This window comes from Mus caroli, chromosome 9 (genome assembly GCF_900094665.2).
Source record: "Mus caroli chromosome 9, CAROLI_EIJ_v1.1, whole genome shotgun sequence".
Classification (NCBI taxonomy): domain Eukaryota; kingdom Metazoa; phylum Chordata; class Mammalia; order Rodentia; family Muridae; genus Mus; species Mus caroli.
This window is the reverse complement of record NC_034578.1, coordinates 40661795-40687548: the sequence shown is the minus strand read 5'-3', so window position 1 is coordinate 40687548 and position 25754 is coordinate 40661795. Positions and strand designations below refer to the sequence as shown.

General features: G+C 52.4%; 1 protein-coding gene across 1 annotated transcript in view; it reads right to left on the bottom strand.

The window, feature by feature from the left end:
- Positions 1–2173: 2173 nt before the first annotated feature.
- Positions 2174–25754, bottom strand: part of Nectin1 (nectin cell adhesion molecule 1) — a 63090-nt gene continuing 39509 nt past the window's right edge. The window contains exons 2-6 of the mRNA XM_021172451.2: positions 18357–18707; positions 17565–17867; positions 17182–17299; positions 15492–15643; positions 2174–6121 (exon numbers count right to left, since the gene is read on the bottom strand). Of these exons, the coding sequence (XP_021028110.1) occupies positions 5574–6121; positions 15492–15643; positions 17182–17299; positions 17565–17867; positions 18357–18707 (1472 nt within the window). The 3' untranslated portion in view covers positions 2174–5573. The remainder of the gene's footprint in view (positions 6122–15491; positions 15644–17181; positions 17300–17564; positions 17868–18356; positions 18708–25754) is intronic.

Sequence of the window (25754 nt, the reverse complement as noted above, 5' to 3'; positions counted from 1 at the left end):
CCATTCGCTGCTCTCCCTGTGAGCGAGCTCATTATACACTTACAGGGTATGTCTGAGTTCATCCATCCCTAGTTTTCTCTCTAGACTTCAGCACTCCACACACACAGTGAGGGGGTTAAACTAGCAATGTGTACTAAGGTGAGATGGAACAAATAATGAAAGATGCTAAGGTCTGCTGTCTGCCCAGAGTACTTGTGACCCACCAATAGCTGCACAGCCCCTATGTATTCAAGGTCAAGGTAGAAGGTCATGCCACATCCTCTCAAACAAAATTGGTAATTCTCATCCTATGTAGCCACAGAAGGCCAATGACTAATTTGGAACCTAGGGTCCTTTGCTCTGAATTCTTGGAGCGGGGATAATCAGACTAGCATAGTGGCCTGGCTTCTGGTGACCCAAAATGTGAAAGACTGCACGATCAAATATCGGAATCCTGAAGGTCAAGTTTACTCCTGTAGTTGCTGAAACAGGAGATTTGCTCAGAGAATGGTCTGCCAGTGCCTTTGGCATGGGCAATGGTGGTATGCAGGAAGCATCCTTTGCCCTATGCAGGCAGGGACTGCTTTGGGCCATCCAGCCTTAGGTTTCCGCTCTTTGTCTGGGGCACTGGCCAAAGATTTTGGGTGTAGACAGAAGGAGGACCCATGGTGTAACTAACTAGCATGAAGGTTCTCCTAAGCCCTGATTCAGCTAAGGGGCTGAGTGTGAATGCTGCTCTCTTCAGTTAGACATCAGGTTTCAGGCCTGGGGAAGGTGTGGTCTGGCTTCTCCAGGGCCAAGCTCCGCCCACAGAGGCTGTGTCTGAGACTAATTGGCTTGCCCTCCTTCTTCGAAGCGGGAGAAAGTCTTGGCTAATTTGCCGGAACGCTCTAGTTAAATGCCAATTAGGATGTTCTGTCCACTGCTCTCTTCCAATATATTAATAATGTAATTAAGCATTTATTGCTCGCACAAATTAAAAATTAACTTAAACAGACAGCCTGAAAAACTGAGGAAATAAACGCTCAGACAACCAATTTGCATCCCATTCGAATATCAACACCCTAAACACAGCTCTGTCCTGGGGTCCTTGGTTTAGCTTTCCAGTGAGGGGCTCAGCCAGCTGTTGACAGCTGTGGGCTCCGCTTTTTCCACGCTGGATTCTGCCTTTCTGTACTGCCCAAGTCTTAGGTATGGAGGAGGTGGCCTTGTTCCCACGCAAACCTGAGATCTTTCTGCTAAGCAGTCCCCTTGGCTTCTGTGGTCCCTGCCCCTCACCCCATCCCCACTTCCAGGAGCCCAAGGCTCCATGGGGTGGATCTTGGTGAAAGGGGATGCCACCAGGGGTGAGTAGGAGGGGGCAGTCCCTGAAGCTCCTGCCCTCCCACCCTCTGGGTTGATTTGTCCTGCATTCCAGCCCAGGGGATGGGAAGCAGATGGTGCTGGTATGGAGAGGACGAAGAGGAGGAGGAAAAGGAGGAAGAGGAGAAAGAGGAGGAGGAGGAAGAAGAGGAGGAGGAGGAAGAGGAGGAGGGAATGGAGGGTCCAGAGAAGAGCTCCTTCCAACCAGCCTCCTGGGAGAGAGAGGGTAAAGCTAGGACCAAGAGGAGCTGCTGGGAGACAGGGCTGTGTCCTCAGAATAGAAGAGGAAAGGCTGGAGCCCCCTCTTCTGTCTCCAGGGATGGAACACAGCAGGTGCTCCACTGCGGGGCTCCTCAGAGCCACAGGGGACCTGGCAGGGAGGAACAGAACTCTAAGGAAGTGGGCAAGAGGAGAGCGACCTGGGGAGGGGTGGTGACTGACATAAGAGCTCTGGAGCAGGGACTGCCTATGACTCTAGCTGGAGCAGGCCTTCCTTCCTCAGCTGTGCAGTTTTGTCATCCAGTTCTTGCCCCACACCCCCATGCCTTGGCCCTGGCCAGCAGATGCCATCCATCCATCCCCCTGTGCCCTGTGCAGCTCATGTCTCCTGGGATAGCTCCATTGCAGCCCGCAAGGTGGCCATGTGGCCCCTCAATGAGTCCCTATCATAGAATCAGGTACTCTGGCTATTTGTGGTGCCCCCTTTGTCGTCCCCGCTGTCCGGCTGTCTGTCTCCTTCTCTTGCTCACACCCCACTGCAGTGACAAGAGGCACTTGGGCTTGTTTTAAACACTTTATTTATAAAAAAGTACATTTTTTTTCTCAGTACATTTTCAACCCATCTTTTTTTTTTTTTAATACAAGTAAAAGAGGGCGGGGCAACCCCTCCCCCCCTCCAGGTCAGGACCAGGGGAATCTGCTGGGCTGTCCCCAGGACCAAAGAGGAAAACAGTGACATAGAAACTGAGGCAAAGGAAGCTTAGTCACACTCAGGCGAGGGTGGCAGCTTCTCCTGGATTTTGTTTTCATTTGTTTAAAAAAAAAAGTCACCCTCTTCCCCCCAGCCCACTCTTCACAGCTGGGGTCAGAAAGCAGCATCAGTGGGGCCGGTTCCTCACCTCTGGGTGTCTCTGGCCCAGGTCAGCTGGAGCCACCTGCCCTCACCAGGAGAGGGTTTCAGTTGGCAGTTAGGCTTGGGGAAGTCTCTACCTGGACCCCCCAGAGGCCTGGGAGCACCCCCCTCCTCCCAGGAAAGGGATGCAGTGTCTGCTGGGCTCAGAGGGGTGGCCTCACCCACCTGACGTGAGTCCTGATTCTCCCACCTGGACGATGGCAGGAAGGTTATTGCACCAGTGACTGGGGCACGCTGGGGTGGCTGGCAGAGGGTGCGCCTTCCCAGGGCTTGGGGGCCCAAGCATTAATTAGTACGGGTTTCTCGTTTATGTGTGTACTTGTGCACACACACACACACACACACACACACACACACACCTGTGCTTGGTCTGTGGAAGGCGTGTGTTGGTGTGCTAGGTGTGTGTTCACTAATTGTGTGTTGCTGTTTTTCAGGTCCTTCTGGTAAAAGAGACTCAGAGGGTTGTTGCACACCAGAACAATACCAAAATCTGTAGGGAAACAGGGGTCCGGGGGCAGGGGAGGGACAGGAGGGGAAGGGCAGCTAGGGACGACATCCGGAGGGGTCTGGGCAGGTAACACACCAAGTTTACTCTCCGCAGTCTGGCAGAAGCTCAGCTGTGCTGGGTGGGGGTGGGGGGGGAGCATGAAGGTGAAGCAGAATGCCCTCCGCTCTGTCACACTGTCAGCTGGCTGTGTCCACTGTCCCGCAAACACAGGGCAAGCAAAGTCCCTCCTCCTTGGGCCCAGATACCGACCCCTGACTCCTGTCCTCTCTTAGCCCAGGTGGCGGCCGCCTGGAAGCGCTCAGTGCCACGGCTGGGGATCCTAGATCCTGCTGCATGGACCCTATAAATTGTGCTTTGCTTGGGGGAAAGGCGTGCAGGTTTGTACAGGGAGCTCAGGTGCTTTGTCCAGGCCCAGGGCCTCCTCGATCCATCACAAGACAAGGGGTAGGGGATGACCGTGAAAGGTGAGAGAGACTCGGGAGGGTGAGTCTTTCAGTCTTATGGCCCCATAGGGACAGAAATACCCCTATGGGGCAGTCAGGGTTCTGCCTCCTGCCTTGGGGGTGGGGGAGGGGGACCAAGGAGAGGGACAGAGTGGTATGAGGAACAGGATGAGCGGTGACATGGAAAGGACACTAATACCTCTGGGAGAAGCAGCCCAGCTCCTCCATCTTCCTTCTCCCTGTGGCTAGAAAGGCCCCAGAATTTTCTTCCCCAAACTTCACCCCATCTAGTGTCCCCAATGCCAAGACAGAGAGCCGCCCCAGGGCTGGCATGGCTTCAGACTTCTGCTACGTGGCTACTGGGCGGCCTGGGCTGGGACTAGGGCAGTGAGGGCCTGGCAGAAGAGCCCCAGCTGGTGGGCTGAGTAAGGGGTGCCAGAGATGGCGCTTGGACTGGGAACTCAATAGCAGCACCAGGGAGGAGTGGGGTGTGGACTGGGGCTCCCTTAGGAAGCCTATGGCAGGGTGGGTCAGTGCCCGTGGGGCACAGAATGGTCTGCCTCCCTCTCCCCAATGTTTGTGATCCCTCAGCGAGTGTCACCTAGGGCTGAGTTGGCTGAGATTCTGACAGGCAGGCCCTAGGGATGCCCATTTAGAATGAGGGTAATCTGGGGGCACAGATGGAGAAACCGAGGCACTTTGAGCTTGGGGACAGAGGGCTGGGGTGGGGTGGGGAGACCTTTTTCCATGCACTCAAGGGAAGGCCCAGCCCCGAATGGCTGACAAAGCCAGAATCCCATTCAAAGAGGGAGTCTGCATGCAAAGGCCCTTCTACGTGGCCATCTTGCCAGTCTGGCACCAGGAGAAAGTGAGCAGGGGTCAGTCTGTTGATACGCAGCAGGTCCCCGGTGCCCCTACACTTTCTTTGAGACCCGAGACATCTAGGCCAGCCTTCCCGTATGAGACGCTAGCAGTCGCCCTTCAATTGTGTTTGCAGAGTTTCCACAAAGCAGCCTTCTCCGTATCAATAATTCCGTGCCTCGCATTCCTTCCTGGGATCCCAGCCCTGACTTTCCAGAAGAGTCAAGTGTTGCTAGCACTTGACAGATAAGGAGAAATCTGAGAAATGTGTACATTGTCAGGAAAGGTTGGAGCTACACTGAAATTGTAGAGTGGCTTTCGGGGTGGGTGGGGGTGAGAGGTTCATCCTAGCTGACTCTGAAAGCTTCTGTGGGCTGATCCCTTCCTGAGCTGGGAAACGGGTAAGAGGTGGAGCAGAGGGTTGGGCCTTGGGCAGTGTTCAGCCTGGGCAGGGCGTGAGAGGTTGGCATAGACCCAGGGATGTGTGCATGGATATGTGTGCATATGTTGGCAGAGGCATATAGGAACTGTGGGTAGAATCCACCTGGGGTCACCCACTGGGCGTAACAGAGAGGGGTATATGAGAGCTACGCCAACTCCATTTGGGGGGCCAGAAAGAAAAAAGAAAAAGAAAACATAAAACCACCCTCACCAGGAAAACACACTGCCCAGGACCCCAGCAGAACCCTCAGCTCCATTATTCCCCACACAAGAGTCCCCTGGGTACCACGGAGAACTCCTCTAAAACCTCTTAGGTGCACTGGCTGCATCAGCTTAGTGGGGGCTTGGGTTACATCTTTCTGAGAAGAGGAGCAGCATATCGGGTGGGGGTGAGGGTGCTCTTCATCTCGAAGCTCCCTTTGCCCTCCATTCCCAACGGAGAGAACACAAACACATTCCAGTGTTGGGGGGTGGGAGAGGACTGGCTCCCCAAACCCTGGAGGGATGCCCAAGTACACAAGACAAGAACAGGGCTCCCTACACACAGGGCAGTGGAAGGGGTCCTTAAAGGAAAGATACAGCAACACCAAAGCCACGGTCGAACACAACACCAGGGGGAAGGGTGGGTGAAGGAGGAAAAAAAAAAAAACAAAACAAAAACAAAAAACGAAGCCAAGTGGGGGTCTGCCCTGAGCTCCTCTGACTCCTCAGGAGTTTGGGGCTGGTTTAGGGCAGCTGGTCAAGTCTCTGTGGAGCTCCTGGGGCAGTGGGCTGTGGGGATGGGCAGGGGGCGTGCGGGTAGGGGCCAGGGAGAAGTGGGCACAGACAGAGGCTCCAGAAGGCGGGGCTACACATACCACTCTTTCTTGGAAATGAAAGACCCGTCGTTCTGAGAAACCATGTTCTCAGCCAAGTCCAGCTGTTCAGGGTCATACTGGTAGCCCAGAGTCCGGTCCCCATAGCCGTCCTGACGGGCCTCAGCCTCATCCACAGTGAAGTAGGGCCGTTTGGCATCCTCGTCATATTTGGGGTGGGGGCCGCCCACCTTGCGTTCGCCTCCTCCTCCACCACCCTCCTCCTCCTCTTCCTCCTCATAGCTGCTTCCGCCCAATGGGCCGGCCTTCTTTTCATCATCCGAGTCATCTGGGTACTGCAGGTTCTGTGCCATGGGTGGGTGATGCTGTGGGATGCCTGCTTTGCTGTAGCCGTTGCCATACACGTGCTTCTTGGTGCTGTAGTCACCCTTGAAGGTGTGCCGGCGCCTGCGCAGGGCCACTATGATCCCTCCGACCACAATCAGCACCAGCAGGACACTCCCTGCCACGCCCCCAATGATGGCTGTGGGCATCTGCCCTGCGCGCCGCCCGTGTTCAGGAGTCGGGGTGTAGGGGAATTCTGGGTGAGGAAAAGAGATGGAGGGGGTAGCGTCAGTGTCTGCTCTTCAGAAGTCAGCGAGGGCGTAGGGAGGCAGGGGAGGGAAAAGCCCAGGACAGGATGTCCACACCCCGAGTTTGAGCAGTTCTGATTCCAGAGGCCCCTTAGCACCCCACCTTCCTGAGGTCAGCTGCAGCATTGGGAGCCAGGCAGGCAGAGGAGGAGAGACAGCTGATGTACTCAGAGCGCCCAGCCTTCCATCCTGACAATCCCTGAAGGTGGCATTAGTTCTGTCCTATTCTACCTTGGTGCAGAGGCACATCTGCATGCACCCAACTGTGTGTCCCTCACGGTCACCAACCTCCAAGGCGGCCTGCTGTTCATTTCTATTCAATGCAGGAGATGGCTATCGAGGTTAACTTACCCAAAGGCCCAATTAGAAATCATCCTGCCTTTTTTTTTTTTTTCATATCAACCTTATGCACGTGCCACCAGTGTCCCTTTGCCTGACATATAGAAGTGACTGTCCCAACAGCAGGAGCCTAGTAGGTATTCCAGACTAATTCCTTTTGTCTTCAGGACAGATAGAAAGCAGATTCCCAAGTTTTGGCTCAGCCGACGGCCTGTGAGTGCCAACTGCCTGCCAGTGTGCTACAAACAAGCGCTGTGACTTTTTGGTTGTGGTCTGGTCCTGCAGGGCAAGGTAGAGACCTGTTGGGATTGCTAGCTTGGGCTACAGGGTTGAAACATCCAAAGTGACAGATGGTAGGCACAGAGCAGGGACAGGCAGAAAGGGGATACAGAGGACTACATGTGTATCACACATCAGGAGGATACATATGTGAGAGCATGTTCCATGTCCCACAGGCTTTGCCAGGCACAAATGTATGCGGAAGGATATGCAGATAATGAGGACTGTCTGATCCAGGCATAATAGCTCATACTTGTTACTTCAGGATGTGAGAGACTAAGGCAGGGGGGTTGCTATAAGTTCAAGGGCAGTTTGGGCTATAGATCAAGACTATCTAAAAAAAAGAAAAAGAAAAAGAAAATACAAAGGAAAAATGAAAAGTCAACAATGCAGAGTGGAAATTAAAAGGCAATAAAGGCAGAAAAAGACAAAAAGACCAGAAGAAGATGGAAGGGGGAGGTGGATGGTGGCCTTCTTTTCAACCCTGTTGTCTCTTTTTTTCCGCCCCCCTCTGAGGCCTGGGAGGTGGATGAGTGAATATGAAGTCAGTCCAGGCCAGGCCAGGCCAGAGGCCAAGAGGTCCTAGGGCAGGACACAGGGAGACAGTTCCCAGCACCACCACAGGGTGGCACCGGAGACCATGACTGGCCTCAGGAAGGAGCTGGGGTGTAGACCCAGGGCACGCATGGAAGGAAGGCTGCTGTCCAGGCCTCTTCCTGGTCTGGCTCAGGAGGGCCAGGGTCAAGGTACGGGATCTGTCTGGGCCCATGTGTCTGCTCCTGGAAGCCTGCTGCAGCCAGCTCACTCCCTGATTCAGCATCATTCACTCCATCGGAATCACACGCCTCCCACGGGCCCCATGTGAGTGTGTGGGGTGCTACTGGCAAGCAGGCAGGAGCAGGGCGGAGGTCCTGGGTGGGGGAAGAGGTTTTCATGTTGCTCAGGCTGGGAGGGCTAGTGAAAACACAGGGGCCTCAAAAGGGGACAGGGTCCGGGACACTTGCCTGAGGTCACATGGCTGAGCTGTGGCCGCCCAGAAGCTCCTGAGGCTGGAGCTGTCTGAGAAAAGCACAAGCCCAGAGGATTTGGATCCCCACTAGTCCCCACTGTGTCCTCAGAGCAGGTCACAGAGTTTACTGAGAGAGTTGAAGTGTTTACTGAGAGCTGTTTTGACTGCTTCTCTTGCAACCCTCTCTGGGAGCTCATCATGGTTTACTGGGTCCCACTGTCCTTAGAAAGGAAATCCCTTACTAAATCTGTGTTCTCAGCCTGCCTCCCCAGCTCCAGTCCTCAGATAAAGTCCTCTCCATCTGCCTCTGTGTCTTTCTTTGCTTGGTTGGTTTGAAACAAGGTCTCATTAACCCATGTTGGCTTTGAACTTACGACCTTCCTAGCTCAGCCTCCTGACCGTTGAGGTTCTGAGCCACCACTCCTGGCCAATTTTCACCTGTCTACTTCCTTATTCAGTTAGCAAATATCCACCGACTGTTTTTTCTCTCTAGTCATAGCATTGCTATAGAGCCAAAGGAATGCCTGGGATCACTGCAGCAAGCAGACACGGAGGGAGCTGACAGTGAAGTGCTCAGGGAATAAGAGAATAAGAACCCTGAGGCACGCAACTCACAAAGGTTTCTTGGAGGCTAGACTTTGTCCAGCCTTGAAGGATGATGGTGTGGGCTCAGAGAGGCCAAGACAGTAATCGAGGCATCTAGATGGAAGGACCAGCCTGCAGAGGTAGAGCCCTGAGTCCTTGGCTTTTCCTTTCAATGCTCTGTAACCACCTGCACTGTGGGCTTTCTCTGGCTGTCCCTGCGGAGGCTTTATCTTTGGACCTACGGGCATTGCTGTCTCTGCTCAGGACAGAACTCAGCTTTATTCTGTGACTTAACTGAGATCCTCCTGGCTTCTCAAGCCACCTCAAGTACACAGCTCCCACTCAGCCACAGAACTGTATCTCTGAAGGTCTCTGGGATAGTTTTCCAAACTGTACTTCCTGGAACCTTGAGCCGTTACTCAGAGGTCAGCAAAAACAGCTGGACAAACACTTTGAGAAACATTGGCTTAGATGACACACTGGAGCCCTTCACTTTCTCCCATACCCCTGGAGTATGACAGACACACACAGGATGGTTTCCCAGCTTCCAGAAGACAGGACCATCCCGGAGAACTAACAGTTAGATTATAGAGTCAAGAAACCTCTGGGACCACCAACTCAAAATTCCCACCTGTTCCAACATGGCTAGCTGTCCTTTCTCATTCTCTCTATTCACCAGGCTTCCCCTGGGCTCCCACGAGCACCACCATTTGTCCACTCTGAGTTCCTCTCTGGGTTTTGTTGTGGTAGAACATTTGTGGGCCTCTCACCTTTACTGAGTCTCTACTCTTGGTTGCCCCACCCAGTCAGCAGATTAATTCCCATTGGAAAGACATGACCACTCTGTCTCAAAGACCAGCAGTAAGTCCCCATTGCCTGCTGGGTCTTAGAACCTGGCCTGCCAAGCTCCTCTCATGCACCTTCATTGCTGACTGCTGTGATTTGGACGACTGTCCCTACCAAAGGCCCCAGTGCAAAAGGCTTGGTTGCTAGTTCATGGCACTACTGGAAGGTGGTGGAACCTTTAGAGCTGTAGAAAGTCCAGTCACTAGGGGTGTACCCTTGAAAGGGCTATGGAGACCCTGTCTCTTGTCTGCTTGCTGCCTTCCACAGAGTGAATGAGTCATTCTACAGTCACATTCTTTCTATGATACACTGTCTCGTCATAGGCAATAATGCAACGGGTCATACCAGTCATAGACTGCAACTTTTGAAACTGTGAGCTAGAGTGTACTCCCCTCCCCTCCCCAACTACCTCCCTGCACCCCCTGACCTGACAAGTATCTCACAACGTAACCTTGGCTGTCCTGAAACTCACTATGTAGACCAGGCTAGCCTTGAACCCATAGAGCTCTGCCTGTCTCTGCCTCCCAAGTGCTGGGATTAACGGTATGCAAACCTTTCCTCTTTTTAAATTGATTATCTCATGTATTTTATGACAGGTACCAGAAAGCTGATTAATACATTATGTTTGCTATCTGAGTTCCAGTTTGCGGTGTGTATGCAGTACTAAGGATTTAACAAAGCGCCTGACACCAGCTAGTACTCTACCACCAGATTATATTCTTAACCACTTTTTACTTCATTTTTTTAAAATTTATTTATTATATGTAAGTACACTGTAGCTGTCTTCAGACACTCCAGAAGAGGGCGCCAGATCTCATTACGGATGGTTGTGAGCCACCATGTGGTTGCTGGGATTTGAACTCTGGACCTTCGGAAGAGCAGTCGGGTGCTCTTACCCACTGAGCCATCTCACCAGCCCTTACTTCATTTTTTGAGATAGGGTCTTGGTAAGTTTCTCAGGCTGTCCTTGAACCTGTGATCCTTTGGCCTCAGCTTCCAAAGTAGCTGGGAATACAGAACCAGCCTCGAGTGAGTCCCTAACCACAAACAAGCCTGCGCTCACACCACACGCCCTGCTGCAATGCCTCCACCATGCTTCAGTTCTGTAGTTCATGTTTAACTCTTCCTCTGTAGACTTCCTATGGACCGACGGCTTTGCATCTTTCGCTGTATTTTAAACGATGTCAGATCCAAGTCTATTAAGTACAAACTCATTGCTAATAAGCGCAGGTTACGATTAACCACAGTGGGTTCTGGTTCTCCTTCCAGTCGGAATAAGGGAAGAGGCTGGGAGAAGTGGCCGCCTGTCCTTTGGCGGCTGACTCACTGAAGCGCGGCCGCTGTGCACACGTAAGTTCCACCGCGGTTACCTCCCTGCTCTCCCAGTGAAGAACCAATGAAAAATACCGCGCTCTTACATTTAACTCGGCTAGATTGGATTTTCTGACCCCACTAATCACAGGATGACAGGGTTTGCTGTATCATCTGTCTGATGAGAATGGTTGGTGTCCCAAACTACTCTGTAAATTATATTTCGAAATAAATCTAGAATCTAGGCGCTTTTTACCATTCTATCCCCACCACCCTCATTCAAGACACCGCCATCTCTCACCTGGATTATTTATGGCTATCGACACCCAACTGCTCTCTCCCCTTTGCTTCTATAGACTGCATTTGATACAGCAGCCAGTAAAATCCCATTAACGTGTAAGTCACATCCCATCGCTACCCTGCCCACAGCCCCTCATTGACTCTGTTTTACTCTCAGAGAAAGCCAAAGCTACAGAGCCTAGAATGCTCTCTATGACCCGTGCCCTGCCAAGCACTTACACCATCTTGTCCTGCTTTTCTGCAAGCTGAGGGCTCATTGTCCTGGACGGGAGCGTCATGCTATCATCCCCTTCAGGGCTTGGGTTGAACACCACCTCCCCAGGGTCACTTTCCTCATCCACCGTACTTATAATTGCAATGTCAGCAGCACAGCAAACTCCTTCCCACTGTTCCTTTGCCTATGTCCCCTTCAGGACCCCATAAGCTTTCCAAGGACAGAGTTGGGTCTGCTTTGCTCATTGATTTGTCCTAAGTGCCTAGATTACACGGCAAAGACATCCTTGCTGGATAAAAGGACACAGTCTCATGCCATGGCTCTGCCTTAGTGGGGCCAGCATTCAGTCCACAGATAAAGTGGGCCTGGGACACATTGGGGACCTCATTTGTAAGAATCGTGGTGGGAGGAGCAGTAGCTTAGGGGCAGATTATGCTTGGTTCTCTACCTCTGACCTCCCCTGCCCAAGTCCTCTACTTTTTTTTTCCTAAGCTCTAATGAGGTTTACTGTGCCTGGGGGATCTTTTGGGACCAAAGGGAACCCACGATATTTTAACTACTTTAAGGTCAGGTCTGTGTGGAGCAGAGGGATGGCTGAGATGTCAAAATAAAAGCGCCAAAGGGAGGCAGAGGGAAGGGATCATTACGGGAACTTAATTCATGTTCAGAGCGGGTAAGGGGGCATCCTGCCCCTCCCCTCTCCCCTTCCACTTGTCGTGGTCAGCCAGCAGCTTCTTCACCCAAAGCAGACCGACAAGCGCCACAGCTGGGTGGAGAAGGAAGAGCCACAGTGGGGACATTTGTTCCTGCTGTCGGGGGCCCAGCTGGTCCCTCTCACATCCTTCTACAAAGTGGTCCACTTGGCCCTGCTTCTGAAGGTTTGCAGACTTCTCTCTGGGGACCTGGGATGGACAGGACCTCAGAGCAATGAACCTTTCATTCTGGATCCCCAGTTCTGAGACTAAGATGGGTGGCCCAGTGTGAGGGGGCTTTGGATGGACCTAAGGTGAACCAGACTTAGGGTTTATAGTCTGGAGCTAGGATCTAGGGTCAAAGGGAATGTCTGGGCTTGCTTCCATAACCAATGCTGGATATTTTGGCAGGCAGGAAATGACCTACATCAGATCAAGCCAGAAAGTTGTGAGAACTACATTTCCCAGCATGCAGTGAGGCCAGCCACAGGGAAGATGGGAAGGCCTGGGGTCATACTCTGGGAAGCCCTGCTGTCCTCTTCTGGTAGCTGAAGCAGCTTTGTAGTTCCTATGGTGTCTGACAGGGCTCCTGCAAGCTGGAGGAAGAACTCCCAGAGGTACAAATGCAGCTGCATCCTCGGATTCCCAAACACACTGCCATTTGCTGGCTTGGAGGCGGCCCATTTGCCCTCAGCATAGCCCCAGGCTTCCGTTTGCACACTCAGCAGGCAGACAGCGGCTTGCCTGCTCACACTGGCTCGCACATGCTTACAGGAGAACACACCCACAGTCATGTCTGGACACGTACACTTGCAAGAGACACTCCCTGGGAAGGCCGACCAACCTTGGTCCAAAGAACTGGCCTGACTGGCATGCCCACAGGATGAGCCCAGACATCACCAGAAGTAAGAGTTGGGACAGACACTGTGAACTTGAGTGGCTTCCCCTCCCTGCTCTTGGGAGTGGCAAGAGGCCAACCTGCGGCTTTCTTCCCAACACCCTTAAGGGCAGAAGCGACTCCTGTTTGGTCAAGGCCGTACCCTGGGTCCCTCCCCACACTGACTGTTAGCCCTTATGGAAGAAGGGCTCTATCTACTACACTGTGGGACCGCTGACCCGGGACTCTGAAACTGCTTCTCAGCACAAGGGCCTTGCAAATGGGCTTCTTTGAGTGGCCAGATGCTGTTAACTGTATCCACAAATTCCACTGGCTTGTCTGCTCAGCTTTCTCCTCCCCTTGGCCACAGCATGGGCCTACTTCACACTAGGGGTCATTCTCTGTGATGGTACTTAACTAGTGTCCTGGTCAACCTCACCCCCCCCCCCAACTAGGCTGCTTCACTGAGAGTCTCCCGGAGGTTCGCAAGGCCCTTCTTCTGTGCCCACCATTGCTGTTCCAGCTTCTCACCTTACATGCTCTCCCTGCCTACCCCACCCCAGCCACTCACTATTCCTCTCTCCAGATGGACTCAGGACAAAGCTATTACCTGACAGGATGGTCAGAATGAAATATTAAATTTCCACTTACCCTTCTCACTCATGCATTGCCTTTAGACCAGTGGGGCTGGGAGCTCAGGGCCCAGCTGTGCCCCTTGGGGTGGTCCCCAGAGATTTCAGAGGGCCCTTGCTGGTGTGGGGAAAAGGGCGGTGAGGTTGTCGGCCACCTAGACAATGCACAGCACTGAAAAGCTTAGGACATCTGGCTGAATCCCTTAGAAGGGCTGGAAGCTGCTCCCTGCAGGGCTGACCTACAGCTCCTATCAGGAGCTCAAGGACTGCCTTGCTTTTTTGGCTCTTGGCTCCTGGTATTAGATTTGCCAACAACAGAGCCCTGGTATGACGGACCCTTTTCTAACTGGAGCTCTGGGTGGTTTTAGACCACCTGGCTTTGTGCACACTCCAGAAATTATATGCAGAAGATCACACACCACCACCTAAACCTGACTACAGGTCCCACAGCCAGTACTGGGTACCCAGTACTGGTACTGAGCAGCTTCTTTATGGCTAATTTCCTCTTCCTTCTCCTCCTTTCTGCTCCTGGACCTGAGCCTCCAAGGAGCAGCCCTTCCTCGTGCCCACTGCCTTTGTCCCTGGGCTTTCAGAGAAGGGAGGATATCACTCTCCTGTTATCTGTGGCTCTGAGGCTGGGCACACTTGCCCCAGCACGATCTCTGGTCAGTCTTCTCATGCTGAGAAGTAGCATCAGTGAGAAGATGCTTTGGGGCTCCTTACTTCCTCCAAATTTCCATTCAGCTATTTTCCCAGAGTGCCTGGGTGGCAGAGTGGGATGGTGTGGTGACGTTGGTGATCCTGTTGGGGGCCACACAGCCAAGAACGGTCCTTATAGGAACACATTCCTGTCCCTCGAATGATATACTGGTTACACACATTATGGTGACTCCTCAAATGAGGTGGCTGGGCTTTTCCTCATCCAATCCTACAGCCTGAGAGCCAAAGCTTAGGCCCCTGTGAGGCTCCAAACTGTGCCAGAAGGGAAGAAATGTGTGGCAGCTCTCTTCTGCATGTCTGCTGCTCTATAGGAACTCCCAAACCCTACCTGGCCTATCTGTCACCTTGGGTGTCACCAGGTTCCAGCCCTGGCACCTCTGTGCCTATAAACAAGTCTCAGAGTCAGGGACGGGGAGTTGAAGAAAATTGTGAGTGACCACACCATCCTATAGTTCCTAGGTGACAGGACAGCCCCAAGGACAGGTCTCCAGTGACTAGAGAGCTCCAGCTGCTTTGTGGTGTTTGGAGCGGACCCACGGTTGATATCTTACTCTTGAGATAGAGGCTCAATGCCAGACGTGTGTCTAGCTACAACTCTGACCATCACCTAGCTTCCTGAAGCCCAAGGTCACTCTGCGCATGTTACATCCTGTCTCCTTTGGTGGCAGCGGGATGTCCCTTCCTGTTTGCAGAGGGTCTTTGTGACACTTTCTCAACTGACAAAAGAGCTTAGGTTTGATACTACAGGCACTCCCCCTTGTGACATTTGGTGGCAATTTAGTCCTTGGTGCCTTTGTTTTGATGCTCCCCCTAATGACAATGTTAATGCTGGAGGTCAGGACAATAATCACAGAGCCCTGGCCACTTACTGACAGACTGAGTTGTGCTAGGTTATGTGACCTACATTCTGTGTCACTGGACAGGAGCCCTTCCTTCAAGGCAGGTCACACTGCCCCCATTACACAGTTGAGGCCTGCTCAGGTCATGTCCTAGGGGAAGTCACCATGCCGAACATCAAAAGCGCTCATTTCCCCGGACTGACAGACCCCCTCATGTAATGACAGAAAGATCTGGGAAAAGAGCAATTTGGTCTGGAGACATATGTATCCAATGCTGTCAGGGAGCATGCTCACTCCAGCCCCAGTGACACTGTCTTGTGTTCTGCTTGAGGCGAGCCTCACCCTGCAGCCCTACGGGTTTCCTCACCTCCAGCTGCAGAACTTGGAGGTCATGGGCTCCACCTGCAGACCTGCCCCACCAAGCCAGCATGACTCCCCTAAATGCCACTGCGGAAAGCAGCATTTGCTGTCCTCTCTCACTGAGCGTCACTCTGACTGTACTCTTTAGCCCCACGTAAGGCAAAGAGAAAACTGCAAAGAAAGAATTGTGGCCTGAACCCCAGAGAAGCAAGGGAGAAAAAGATGCAGACTTCCCATCGCGATGCCATGAGCGGAGCGGGTGCAGCCGTGGAGGAACCTGAGGATGGGGCTCTTCAGGGAGGCTGAGATTCTTACCTGTGATATTGACCTCCACCTGGCCTGATCGGGTGCCAATAGGGTTGGTGGCCTCACAGATGTAGGTTCCTGCCAAGCTGTAGGTGATAGGTCCCCGGAAGAAGAGGGTCCTGTTCTGGGCCTCTACACCCTTGGGGAGGGAGCCATTCAACCTGTAGATATTCAGAGACACAGTGAAGGGTTATGACTCTTCAGACCCAAGAAGTTCCTAGAGCATCCACTTGGCTTAAGTGCTATCTGCCAGCCCTTTTGCTGAGTGTGTCTGTTAGAGTATGTTGAAGGGAGAGGAAGAGAGTAACAACAATAACCTCTTGTATCTCACAGTTTTCTACTATTCGGCAATATTTTGTTGTTGTTGCTCTGTTTTTGTGTCTTTTTGTTTTGAGACAGGGCTTTGTTATGTAGCCCAGGTTGGTTCTGAACTTGCAGCAACCCCGACTGGGCTCCTGTGGTAGTGAGATTATAGGATTTGGGCCACCAGGCCTGGTTGTTCACGTCTGATCATCAAACCATTGAAATATATTCAAGGCAGGTGGGTACTACCCCCACATATCAGATGAAAGCCGAGATCCAAGGCCAAGGACACACACACACACACAGCTAGGAAGCAACAGAGCCTGAGCCAGCTGGAGCTGCAGGCTGCAAGAGAGTTCCACTGCTCCTGGGACCTTGTTTGTCCTTTGTCTCCTTGGGTTGACAACAGAGATACCTCGGTCCTGACCCCTAGCTAGCTTTCCTCTAGTGGGGCCATTGAGCCAAGTACATTTGGAGAAGCTAGTCCAATGGACAGGCAGGCATGGCTGAGCTCCTTCCGACTGACAATCCAGCCATTGCTGGGTATGTCTTAAGATGTTTCCATGTGGAGACCACCTTAAGAGTTTGTCGAATAAGGAAGACCTTCATTCTTGTCCACTGTTCTTCAGCTAAGCCAGCAGCCACTCCAGCTACAGGGCTGGCAGGGCAAGCAGGCCCTGCCCACCTCATCTTCAGAAGCAGTTTTGTGCCAAGAAATGGAAGGTATCTGGGAGGGCCTGTCAGGGCTCTCTCTCTACTTCCTAGAAAAACTCTAGACTCACTCTGAGCTGTTGCCTTCTGGTCACCCATGTCAACTTTCTCAGCTTCTACCACACACCCTGTCTGAGTCCCACCTAGCTCTCTGCGGAAAGAACGCTCGCTTGAGATGTCCAAGTTGGCCAGAGGGGCTGTGCTTGATTCCTCTCTGAAGGTCAAGAACCAGACTGTAAAACCAAGCATGCGACAGTGTGACAAGGGGACCTGCTGCTGCCTCCACTCAGAGAACCTGGGGTTGCTGGAGGGCTAGGAACAAAGAGAGACTGGGGTGTTCCAGAACACCAGCTTCCCAGGGGACACCTTGATAAAAATAAGCAGTGGGGACTGGGGTGGGGTGACTCAGGCTGAGTCACCAAACGAAAATGACAAAACTCTCTATTAGTGAGAGAAGGGAAGCAGGTTGAGAGAAGCCCCTGCTGGCAGGATTATTAGGTTCCAAACCTAAGCACTCAAATGCTGCAGTGTGTGTCCATAGTATGTGTGCGCATGTGGCGGTCTCTTAAACCGACCCCTACGGAAAAATCCGAGCTTAGATTCTAATCCTCCCTACTCCCCAGAGGTGGGTGGTTGGGCCTCTGTGGGGGTATTTTCAGGGGACAGGCCAGCTCGCGGCACTCACGTGGTCCAGTGGTACTCAGTGGCTGGCGGGTTAGCATCCGCTTTGCACGTGAGCTTCACATCTGTCCGCTGCAGGTACCAGTTGCCATCAAAGCCCTCAATGGTCACCTCAGGTTCATCTGTGAAGGCAAGGGAGGATGTTGGAAGAGGGTGAGGTCTGGGGAAAAGCCAGGGAAGGGATAGAAGAAAGGGTTAAGGAAAGAGGATGGTGAGGACATGGGAGCACCAAGAACAAGTAGGTATCACAGGACCTCAGCGGAAGCTGCAAGGGAGGGGACAGGGAGATTGCAGCATCTTGGAAGAGAAAGTAGTGGCGAGAGGTTAGGGGACAGACGAGAAAGGCAGGGGGCAATGGATGGGAAAGGGCCCCTGGCCCTGGCTCACACTGCACGTTGAGCGTAAGGCTCTCCCTGAAGCGGTCCAGGTGATAGTTGACAATGCAGGCCAGGGACTGCCGGTGGGCTTCCCTGCTGGGCACCAAGCGGTAACGGCTGATGACTGTCACGGTGCCATTGGGGTTCCGAATTTCCTGGAACTCTGCCTCGCCCTTTAGCCGTGTTTCCCAGGACACCACACTGGGAGGCTTCCCATTGGCTGAGGTGCAGGTGGCCACCAAAACCTTGTCATCCTGTCCCTTCCTGGCTCGAAGCACCGCCCGGGTGCCCTCAATCCAATTGGTGGGTTTGGCTGCGGGGGCAACACGATGGCATTAGTTGAAATGGCCTGGCCATCTGCTAGGTACCCACCCTGGCCACCTCTGCCTCCCAGCTGTGTTGCACTCAAGCCCTTCCCAGAATTTCTCTTGGGAAGTTCCTCACGTGTCAGCAAACCCTCCTTGCTGCGCAAACAGACCTGGTTTTAGGCTTCTAAGAGTCTTGGCGTATTCAGCTTCCTTCCTTACCATGGTGTTTAAAGCACCTGCCTGCTTCCTACTCTCCAACACATGTCCCTTGGTGGGAGCCCCAAACTAAATACAGTGCCTGTCCCTTGTCCAAAGCTAAGGCCCCACCCTGATCCTTGGGGAATTGGGTAGTCTGGCTCGTCAAGTCAGAGGCGCTCTGCCTGGACTTCTGGGAGCGTGCCATGCCAACAGGGGTGTCTGTGGCCATGGTGGCACATGTTAAGGATGGCCAAGCCATCTAGACAGGCAAGAAAAAGAGGCCCATGGCAGCTTACCCATCACAGTGAGATTGAGCTGGCTTTCACGGTTGCCCGTAGGGAAGGTGGCAAATTCACAGATGTACATGCCCTCGTCCTCCAGCTCCAGACCGGAGAGGCGGATGGTGCCGTCGATGAAGGAGGGTCGCAGGAACTCCACTCGTTTCTCGTAGGGAGGCAGCACAGACACACCCATAGTCGGGTTGTAGATGGCCATGTTCTGCTTGGAGCCATTGGAGGCCTTCTGCCATGTGACCTGGGTGATCTTCACACTGGGCAGTGGGTTGGCAAAGCTACAGTGCAGTACCACATCTGTGCCGATGAAGCCATACATGGAGTCGTTCACCTGCACCACCTGCGTGTGAGTGCCTGGTGGAGGGGACGATGGGAAGAGGTCAGCACCCAGGCACTACTCCCCAACCCTCATCCCCCGTCCTCTGCCCTTGACCTTTACTGCAGCCATTACATTTATAATTCTTCTTATGGAAATAATCACTGGGTCCGGTGGCTTGTGGCTCAAACCCCTGCACTTGGGAGGCAAAGCAAGAAGTTTGCTATGGGACTTTGGGGTCAGCCTGGGTTACATAGTAAGTTCTAGAACATCAGTCTGAGATACAAGTGAAACTCATTTCAACAACTCCTCTCCCCAGGATCCCCAAATAAATAACTTACTTGATATAAAAACCACTTAAAGGCTGTTAAGATGGCTCAGTGGGTAAAGGCATCAGCTCCCAAGCACGATGACCTAAATTTGATACCAGAAACCCACAGGGGAGTCCTGTAATTGTTCTCTGACCTCCACACACCCACAATGGCTTATGCACACACACACAAAATAAATAAATGAATTTAATAATAAAATCCCACTCTGGATAATTCTGAAAAATGCTGAGAAGACAATGACATCATTCATTTGTAGTTCAGAATGGCCTTGAGTTCATTATCCTCAAACATTTCAGCTTCCTGAGCACTGGCATGCTTCACGAATACCACTACCATGCCCGGTTACGATTGCTCTCTATCTTTGTATGTGTATGTGTTACGCAGCCACATGGGGGTCTGAGGTTGATGTTAAAGATCTTCCTCAAGTGAGTTCCAACATAGTCTCTTTCTTCTTACTTGTTTGTTTATTTATTTATTCATGGCGGGGTCTTACTATGTAGTTCTGGCTGCCTTAGAATTTGCTGTGCAAAGCAGACTGGCTTCATATTAGCTTGCCTCGGCCCTCTCTGCTGGAGTTGAAGGCATGAGTTTCTCAGTCTCATATTTTTAGGCAAGGTCTCTCGGTTGGACCCAGATGGGGTTAGTCTGTCAAGCCAGCTTGCTCCAGGGATCCCACCTTTGTATCCTGGACAGGCCACCATGAACATTTGGTATTTATGTGAGTGCTGGGGACCCTAAATATGGTTCTCATGCCTTTGTGGCAAGCATTTTACCCAATGAGCCATCTCTTTAGCTCTCTACATTAATTAAAAAAACAAAAACAAAACCCAAGACCCCCAAAGAAACAAACAAACAAAAACCAAAACAAACAAACAAGGAAAAAAGAAAGAAAGGAAGGAAGGAAGGAAGAAAAGAAAGAGAGAGAGAGAGAGAGAGAGAGAGAGAAGCAAAGCTCCCAAACCAAATGAAATCAGAATCATTGTATAGAGATTGCTCCAAATGCTGCTTTTCTCGTGTGTGGTACGGGTCAGTGTTTCATGTTAGTGAACACACACCCACATCCCACTTTCTCCCTTTTGTCTGGATGTGGACGAAGCTCCAGGACCTTGCTCATGCTTGTCAAGTTTTCCACCACTGAGCTACAGCCACACTCTGCCTCCCCATGCCCCGCCCCCAGAATGCCTTTTAATCTATATAGTCAAGTCTGATCTTGGAACTGAACATCTTCCTGCCTCAGCCTCTAGAATGCTGGGGTTGCAGGTGGCGCAGCCATACCTACCTAGCATGCCGTCATTTTGTATGAGAATGGAAAGCTCTACTCTCCAAGAAGTGCCTAGCTAGTTTTCCTGGGTCTTAGTTCCCTCATCTGACAAGTGAGCCAGATTATCCAGTGTCCTTTACCTTACCCATTGCTGGGGAACCAGATGGCATACAGGTAGGAAAGGACATGGGGGATATGGGGGTACAGGGCTGGAATCCAGAGAAGGTGCAAGAGGGCCCTTCCCCTCAGCTCCCATAAGACCTACTTAAATACTTCCGTTAGGAAGCTACCCAGTCTGGTCCTCCAGGTTCCTCCCAGGACTGCCCTCCCTGTCTCAGAATATGGCTGTTTATACCTCTGACTTCTATCCTGGACTATGGACTCCTACAGGGAACTCTTCCCCTTCCTGAGTTCTCAAAGCTTAGCTCAGCTCAGCATCTGGCTTACACAGCAGGCTTCCGTGTTTCCTTTTCTCTAGTGGAGCAACTATTTATCGCAGGGCAAACTGCATGGCAGCCAAGAGAATGGGGGTTCCTAGGAGGAAGCTGGCAGCTGGGTGAGGCTTAAGTTCCCCCTCCTCACCTAGAAAGTCTTTTCCTTTGAGCTTGGTGCCAGTCTGGGGCGACCACCCCAGACCAGGCTCTGCCCTCCACTTCTCTCCATCTGGGAGCCTGTCACGTCCCCAAGGTGGCATCTTTGTCACAGGACTGCATTGCTCCGGTCACTGATGAGTGACCGCATTTGTGGACTTCCTATTCTGCATCTCCAGTTTACTGATCATCAATAGTAGCAGGCCCTCCACTGACCCAGAGGCGGGAGGATGGCTCTAAGAGGCCTGGGGTCTTTGCCTCCTCTGTGTGAGGGAGAAGTGGGGGCCCCGGGAAAGCCCTAAAGCCCACGGTCCCTTTAGCACACTGCTCCCCATTCCTCTCCTCTAGAGACCACAGTGACAGTGGGATCTCAGGGGCTTAGTCTACAGTAGGTTCTCAAGAGATGCATGCTAAGCTAGGCATGGTAGGACATGCCTGTAATATTAGCATTCAAGAGTCAAAGTCAGAAGGATGATAAGTTCAAGGCCAGCCTGGACTACACAGTAAGACTTGAGGTGTACAGGGAGGGGGGTGGTTGGAGGAAGGGAGAAAAGGAGAGATGTGGGGAAGGAGAGAAAAGGAAGAAGTGGGGAGGGAGGGGAAAGGAGGGAAGAAGAGAGAGAGAGAGAAAGAGAGGGGTGGGGGGGAATTACTGAATTCCTTCTAATATCTGGTTTTGGCTTTCCCAAGCCATACCCTTAACACTGAGAATTCTATACACACCCCCATCCTTCTTGCTGTTCACACAGCCTTACCAAGCATATCAAGTGATCCAAGCTGGCCCTTGGAAGCACCAGGCACCCCACGCAAAGGTACTGGGGGGGCTGGAGGAGGTGGGAGGAGCAAAGTGTGACACAAGCTGGGGGTTGAGTTTCCTCCTATCCATGGGACCCTGGCAGTCATTTCCCTAGCCTCATCAAAGGAGCAGGCTGGGTGCCCTGGGTCTCCCATTTCCTTCTGTCTCTGTCTAACAGCAGCCCAGCCCTTGCCTCACCCAGAAGCAGTCCTGAGAGGAGGTCAGTGGGTCAGATGGTCTAGCACTCTTGCTGACTGGTCAGCTGGCAAGCAACTGATTCCTCCATCCTCCCTGACAGGATAAGTGGGTGCTCCCTGATGCTTGCTCCTCTAGCCTCCGCTCCCCAGGCAGGCTGGAGGCTGCCCAGCAGCTGTGATAATGTGAGCATAATTGGGGAACTTGCGCCACACAAAGCTGAGAACTGGAAAAGCCAGTTGGGAGGGCTTGGGCCACAGGTGAGAGTTGGGGGAAGGGGCATGGGCACCAGGAACCATCTCGGTGCTAGGCGTGGTTGGCCTGGAGGGGCACATGGCCCACTGACCCCAGTACCCCATCTCCTCTTATCCCTCTGCAGGTGTGTGGCTGGTGGGGGTGGTGGTGGGGGGCTGGTATACAGGCTGACATTCCCATGCTACTTCCTAAGCAATGACTTCACCCTTCAAGGATAAGGCAGTGCCAAGAGGGGAGGTTGTTGATGATGCTCCATGGAGGTTGAGGAGGTTCCTGTGCCAAAGCAGGTGTGCGTATGTGCAAGTGTGTGTGCATGTGTGTGTGTGTGTGTGTGTGTGTGTGTGTGTGTGTGTGTGTGCATGTCTGTGTCCTTCCTATCTAAGTCTATGCTGGGTAGAGCCTGTTTGTCTATTCGCTGGCTTCTCCCAGAAGCAGCTTCATGGTGGTACAGAGAGAAACATTCCTGGCATCCCCTCATTGTACACAAAGGCATTTCTGGCCCTGTGATGGGCTGGGTCGGGACACGGAGGACTTCTCAGTAACGGGTGTGTTCACATTTACTCTTGGCCTCTGCCATAGCCAGCTGTTAACAGAGCTGAGAGGTAGCCCGTGGGGTGGCATGTGGGGCTTCTGGAGTACTGAGAGTAAAGAGGGGACAAAAGATTAGCAATGTCGGGTCCCTCTTCAACATGGCAGCCTGAGGGACCTGGTTCACAAGCTTCTATGGGAGCTCCCTGGCTTGGACCAAGCATGTCAAGTCAGGTCTAAGTATCAGCTCTTAGACTGGGTGGCTTAAAATTTTTTCTTTTCTTTTTTTTCTTTTTTTCAAGGAAGCAGGGCCTTAGTGTATGCTCATCTCTCTTCATTTCTGCTTCAGCTTCCTAATGTGGGAAATGGTGGGGGTGGCTCCCAAGCTCAGTGGAATCTTTCTGGCATCCTCTATGGAGGTGTACAATGAGGCCGGGAAGAGTCTGCATTCTGCCTCGGTGCCACCCAGTGGCCAATGACTTAGCCTTTCAATGACTCAGTTTACACTGAGGGTGCACATCTGCAAAGGGGAGCTTCCAATAGCTAAGGCCTGCCTATAAAACTGTTGTGAGGATGAAATGAAGGAGCACATGGGAAACTCAGAAGGCAGCATTAGCACAAAATAAACGCTCGGTCAACGATGGCTGCCGCCATCATGGTTGGCATTATCATCATCACCATAATCAGCAGCAGCAGCACCATCTCCACCATCTGCAAAGCCATAGGTCTCCCTCTCTAGAACTTCAATTAACAAATGTTTACTGATCGTCTACCTAGCAGTAGGCACTGTACAGGGCCCCCCTCTTCTGGGCCACCATGAGGTTCTTGTTCCTGACTCTCTGTGGGCACTTCCACTAGGACCCCAATGTCATATAACGGGCAACTGTACCCATTACGATTTCCTGCCCTTGTGCGGAGTCTGTATCCTGTCACTCACAGCTGTCTAGCTACCATGGGGAAAGCAGGGACATGCTTGACCCTGAGCTGTGTTGACCACATTTTGCCGGACATGGTAGGCCCAAGCATGGGGAACTTGCCGACTCTCTGGTCGGCAACAAACAGGAAAGTCCTCTTTCCCTGCAGACCATGACCTGGAGCTTTGTGACATGGTAGCACACAAGAGTTCAATGGACCAGGAAACCTCTCACCAGCTAGGTCAGGGAGGATTGGGTCATCTGCCCAGGGACACAGGAGAGTAGCCCCCTGGCCTACTGCTATTCCCATCCTAACCCTGTGTCTTGCTCAGTCTGTCTCTCTAGGCTTTGCTCCGGTTGGTGTCCTTCAGAAACCTCACAGTACTTTGAAAATGACACCAATGTCAATCACAGTACTCAGTCACAGTACTCATAAGTACCCTGTGCTGGGATCCTGTCATTGTAGGTCAGACACTGGGGAACTCAGACTAGAGCACCTACAGAGAAAGCTGCTATGTGCAGAGCTGGATGAGTAAGGGGACGGGGGACAGAGACCTGAGACCTGCGTCTGTAGGAGGAGTTCTTACATCGGGGGGTACAAGCAATGAGTCTTTCCCTGACCACCCCCATACAGTCAAGGTCCAAGACACTGGTCCCTGGGACTTGTGCGCTGGTGTCTCGGTTTCCTTAACAGAGCAACACAGGCTAGGCAGTTGGGGCGACCTGGCCTCTCAGAAGTGCTGACCCAGCAAGGCAAGCATCAGGCCAGCCCCCCCCCCCCCCCCCCCAACGTCACAGGCCTGAGAAAGCCCAAGCTCAGCAAGAAAACACAAAGGCTCTTCAGTTGTGGCGGACGAACCTGCTCCCCAAGGCCCTGCCCTGCTTGCCGTAGAGGTAATCTGCAGCGGGATGGTGAGAGTTCCCACGCATCGGGCGTGGCCACACGAGCAGTTTCTCCTCCTGCCCCTTTTGACTTTAGAACTGTCCTGGCTAGGCAAGCTGGGTCTGGATCAGCAGGTGGGTGTGTAAAGGGGGTATAAAGGGGGTACTTCTGGGAGGACCACTGTGCCCTGGCCTGGCTGTGGTGATCTTCTCTAGGCCTTCATTTCCAGAAACTTGACCTCAGTGTCTCCAGCAGTCGCTTGAGCAGAGTGTTAGTGCCCAAGAGAGAAGTCTGTGTGCATAGGTAGGTGTAGGGTGCTAGGCTCTCTGACAAGACTCTGTGCCAAAGCAACATTGTTTTTTTTTTCTTTCTTTCTTTTGTTTTACTTTGTTGCGAGACAAACATCGCACACTGTAGCCTAAGCTGCCCTAGAACAAGACTATGTAGCCTAGGCTGGCCTCAAACTCATAGCAGGTCTCCTGCCTTAATCTCTTGACTAAGCTCCCTGACTAATGGGATTCATTACAATGTGAGAGCTACATTAGTTACATGTGACACCTGGCTAGAAGAAAATCAACCCTGTTTCCCTCTAACTAACTCTGTCCATCCGAATGCGTGCCTGCGTGCGTGCGTGTGTGCGTGTGTGCGTGCGTGTGTGTGTGTGTGTGTGTGTGTGTGTGTGTGTAACTGTACTGGAAATCCAACCCAGGGCTTTGCACATGCTCACTAAGTAAAGTGCCCTACCGACAAAGTACAACCCCAGTTGAAACCAATATCCTTTGCTTCTAGGGCTTTCTAGGCATGCTCCCTCCCTCCCCTCCAGGAACTGGCAGACAAGGACAGGACTTCCTTCCGGTGGTGGTGAGAAACAGGTAAATGCAAGTGAGAATGACTCAGTGTGTGTGTGTGTGTGTGTGGGGGGTCCCTGAAACCCTGAGTCAGCGAAAAAGCTTTAGGACCCTCCCCTTAGCCCAGCTTCTTTCTCAAATGTCAACTCTCTGGAAGTTTGAGCAGGAAGCATTTAGGCGGGCAAGGAAGAAAAGGAATCAGGAGGGAACTCCCTTTCTGGGGTCACCCTCCTCTTGAAAGGCTTTGCCAGCCTGTCATCTGGACCTGATCATTCTGCCAGGAAGAACCCATAAGGGTAGGGCGCTTGCTGAAGCCCTTTGAACTTGTCCTTTCTCGCATCTATGCCCCAGGCATGGTTCCCCATTAATTCAGGAGCTCCTTGGCTCTTAGGCTGCAACACCTGCTTCCAAACTCCCCTTCACACCCGGGATGGGGACACAGTGACCCGGAATTAGAAGGCACCAGGAGCAGACTGAGACAGA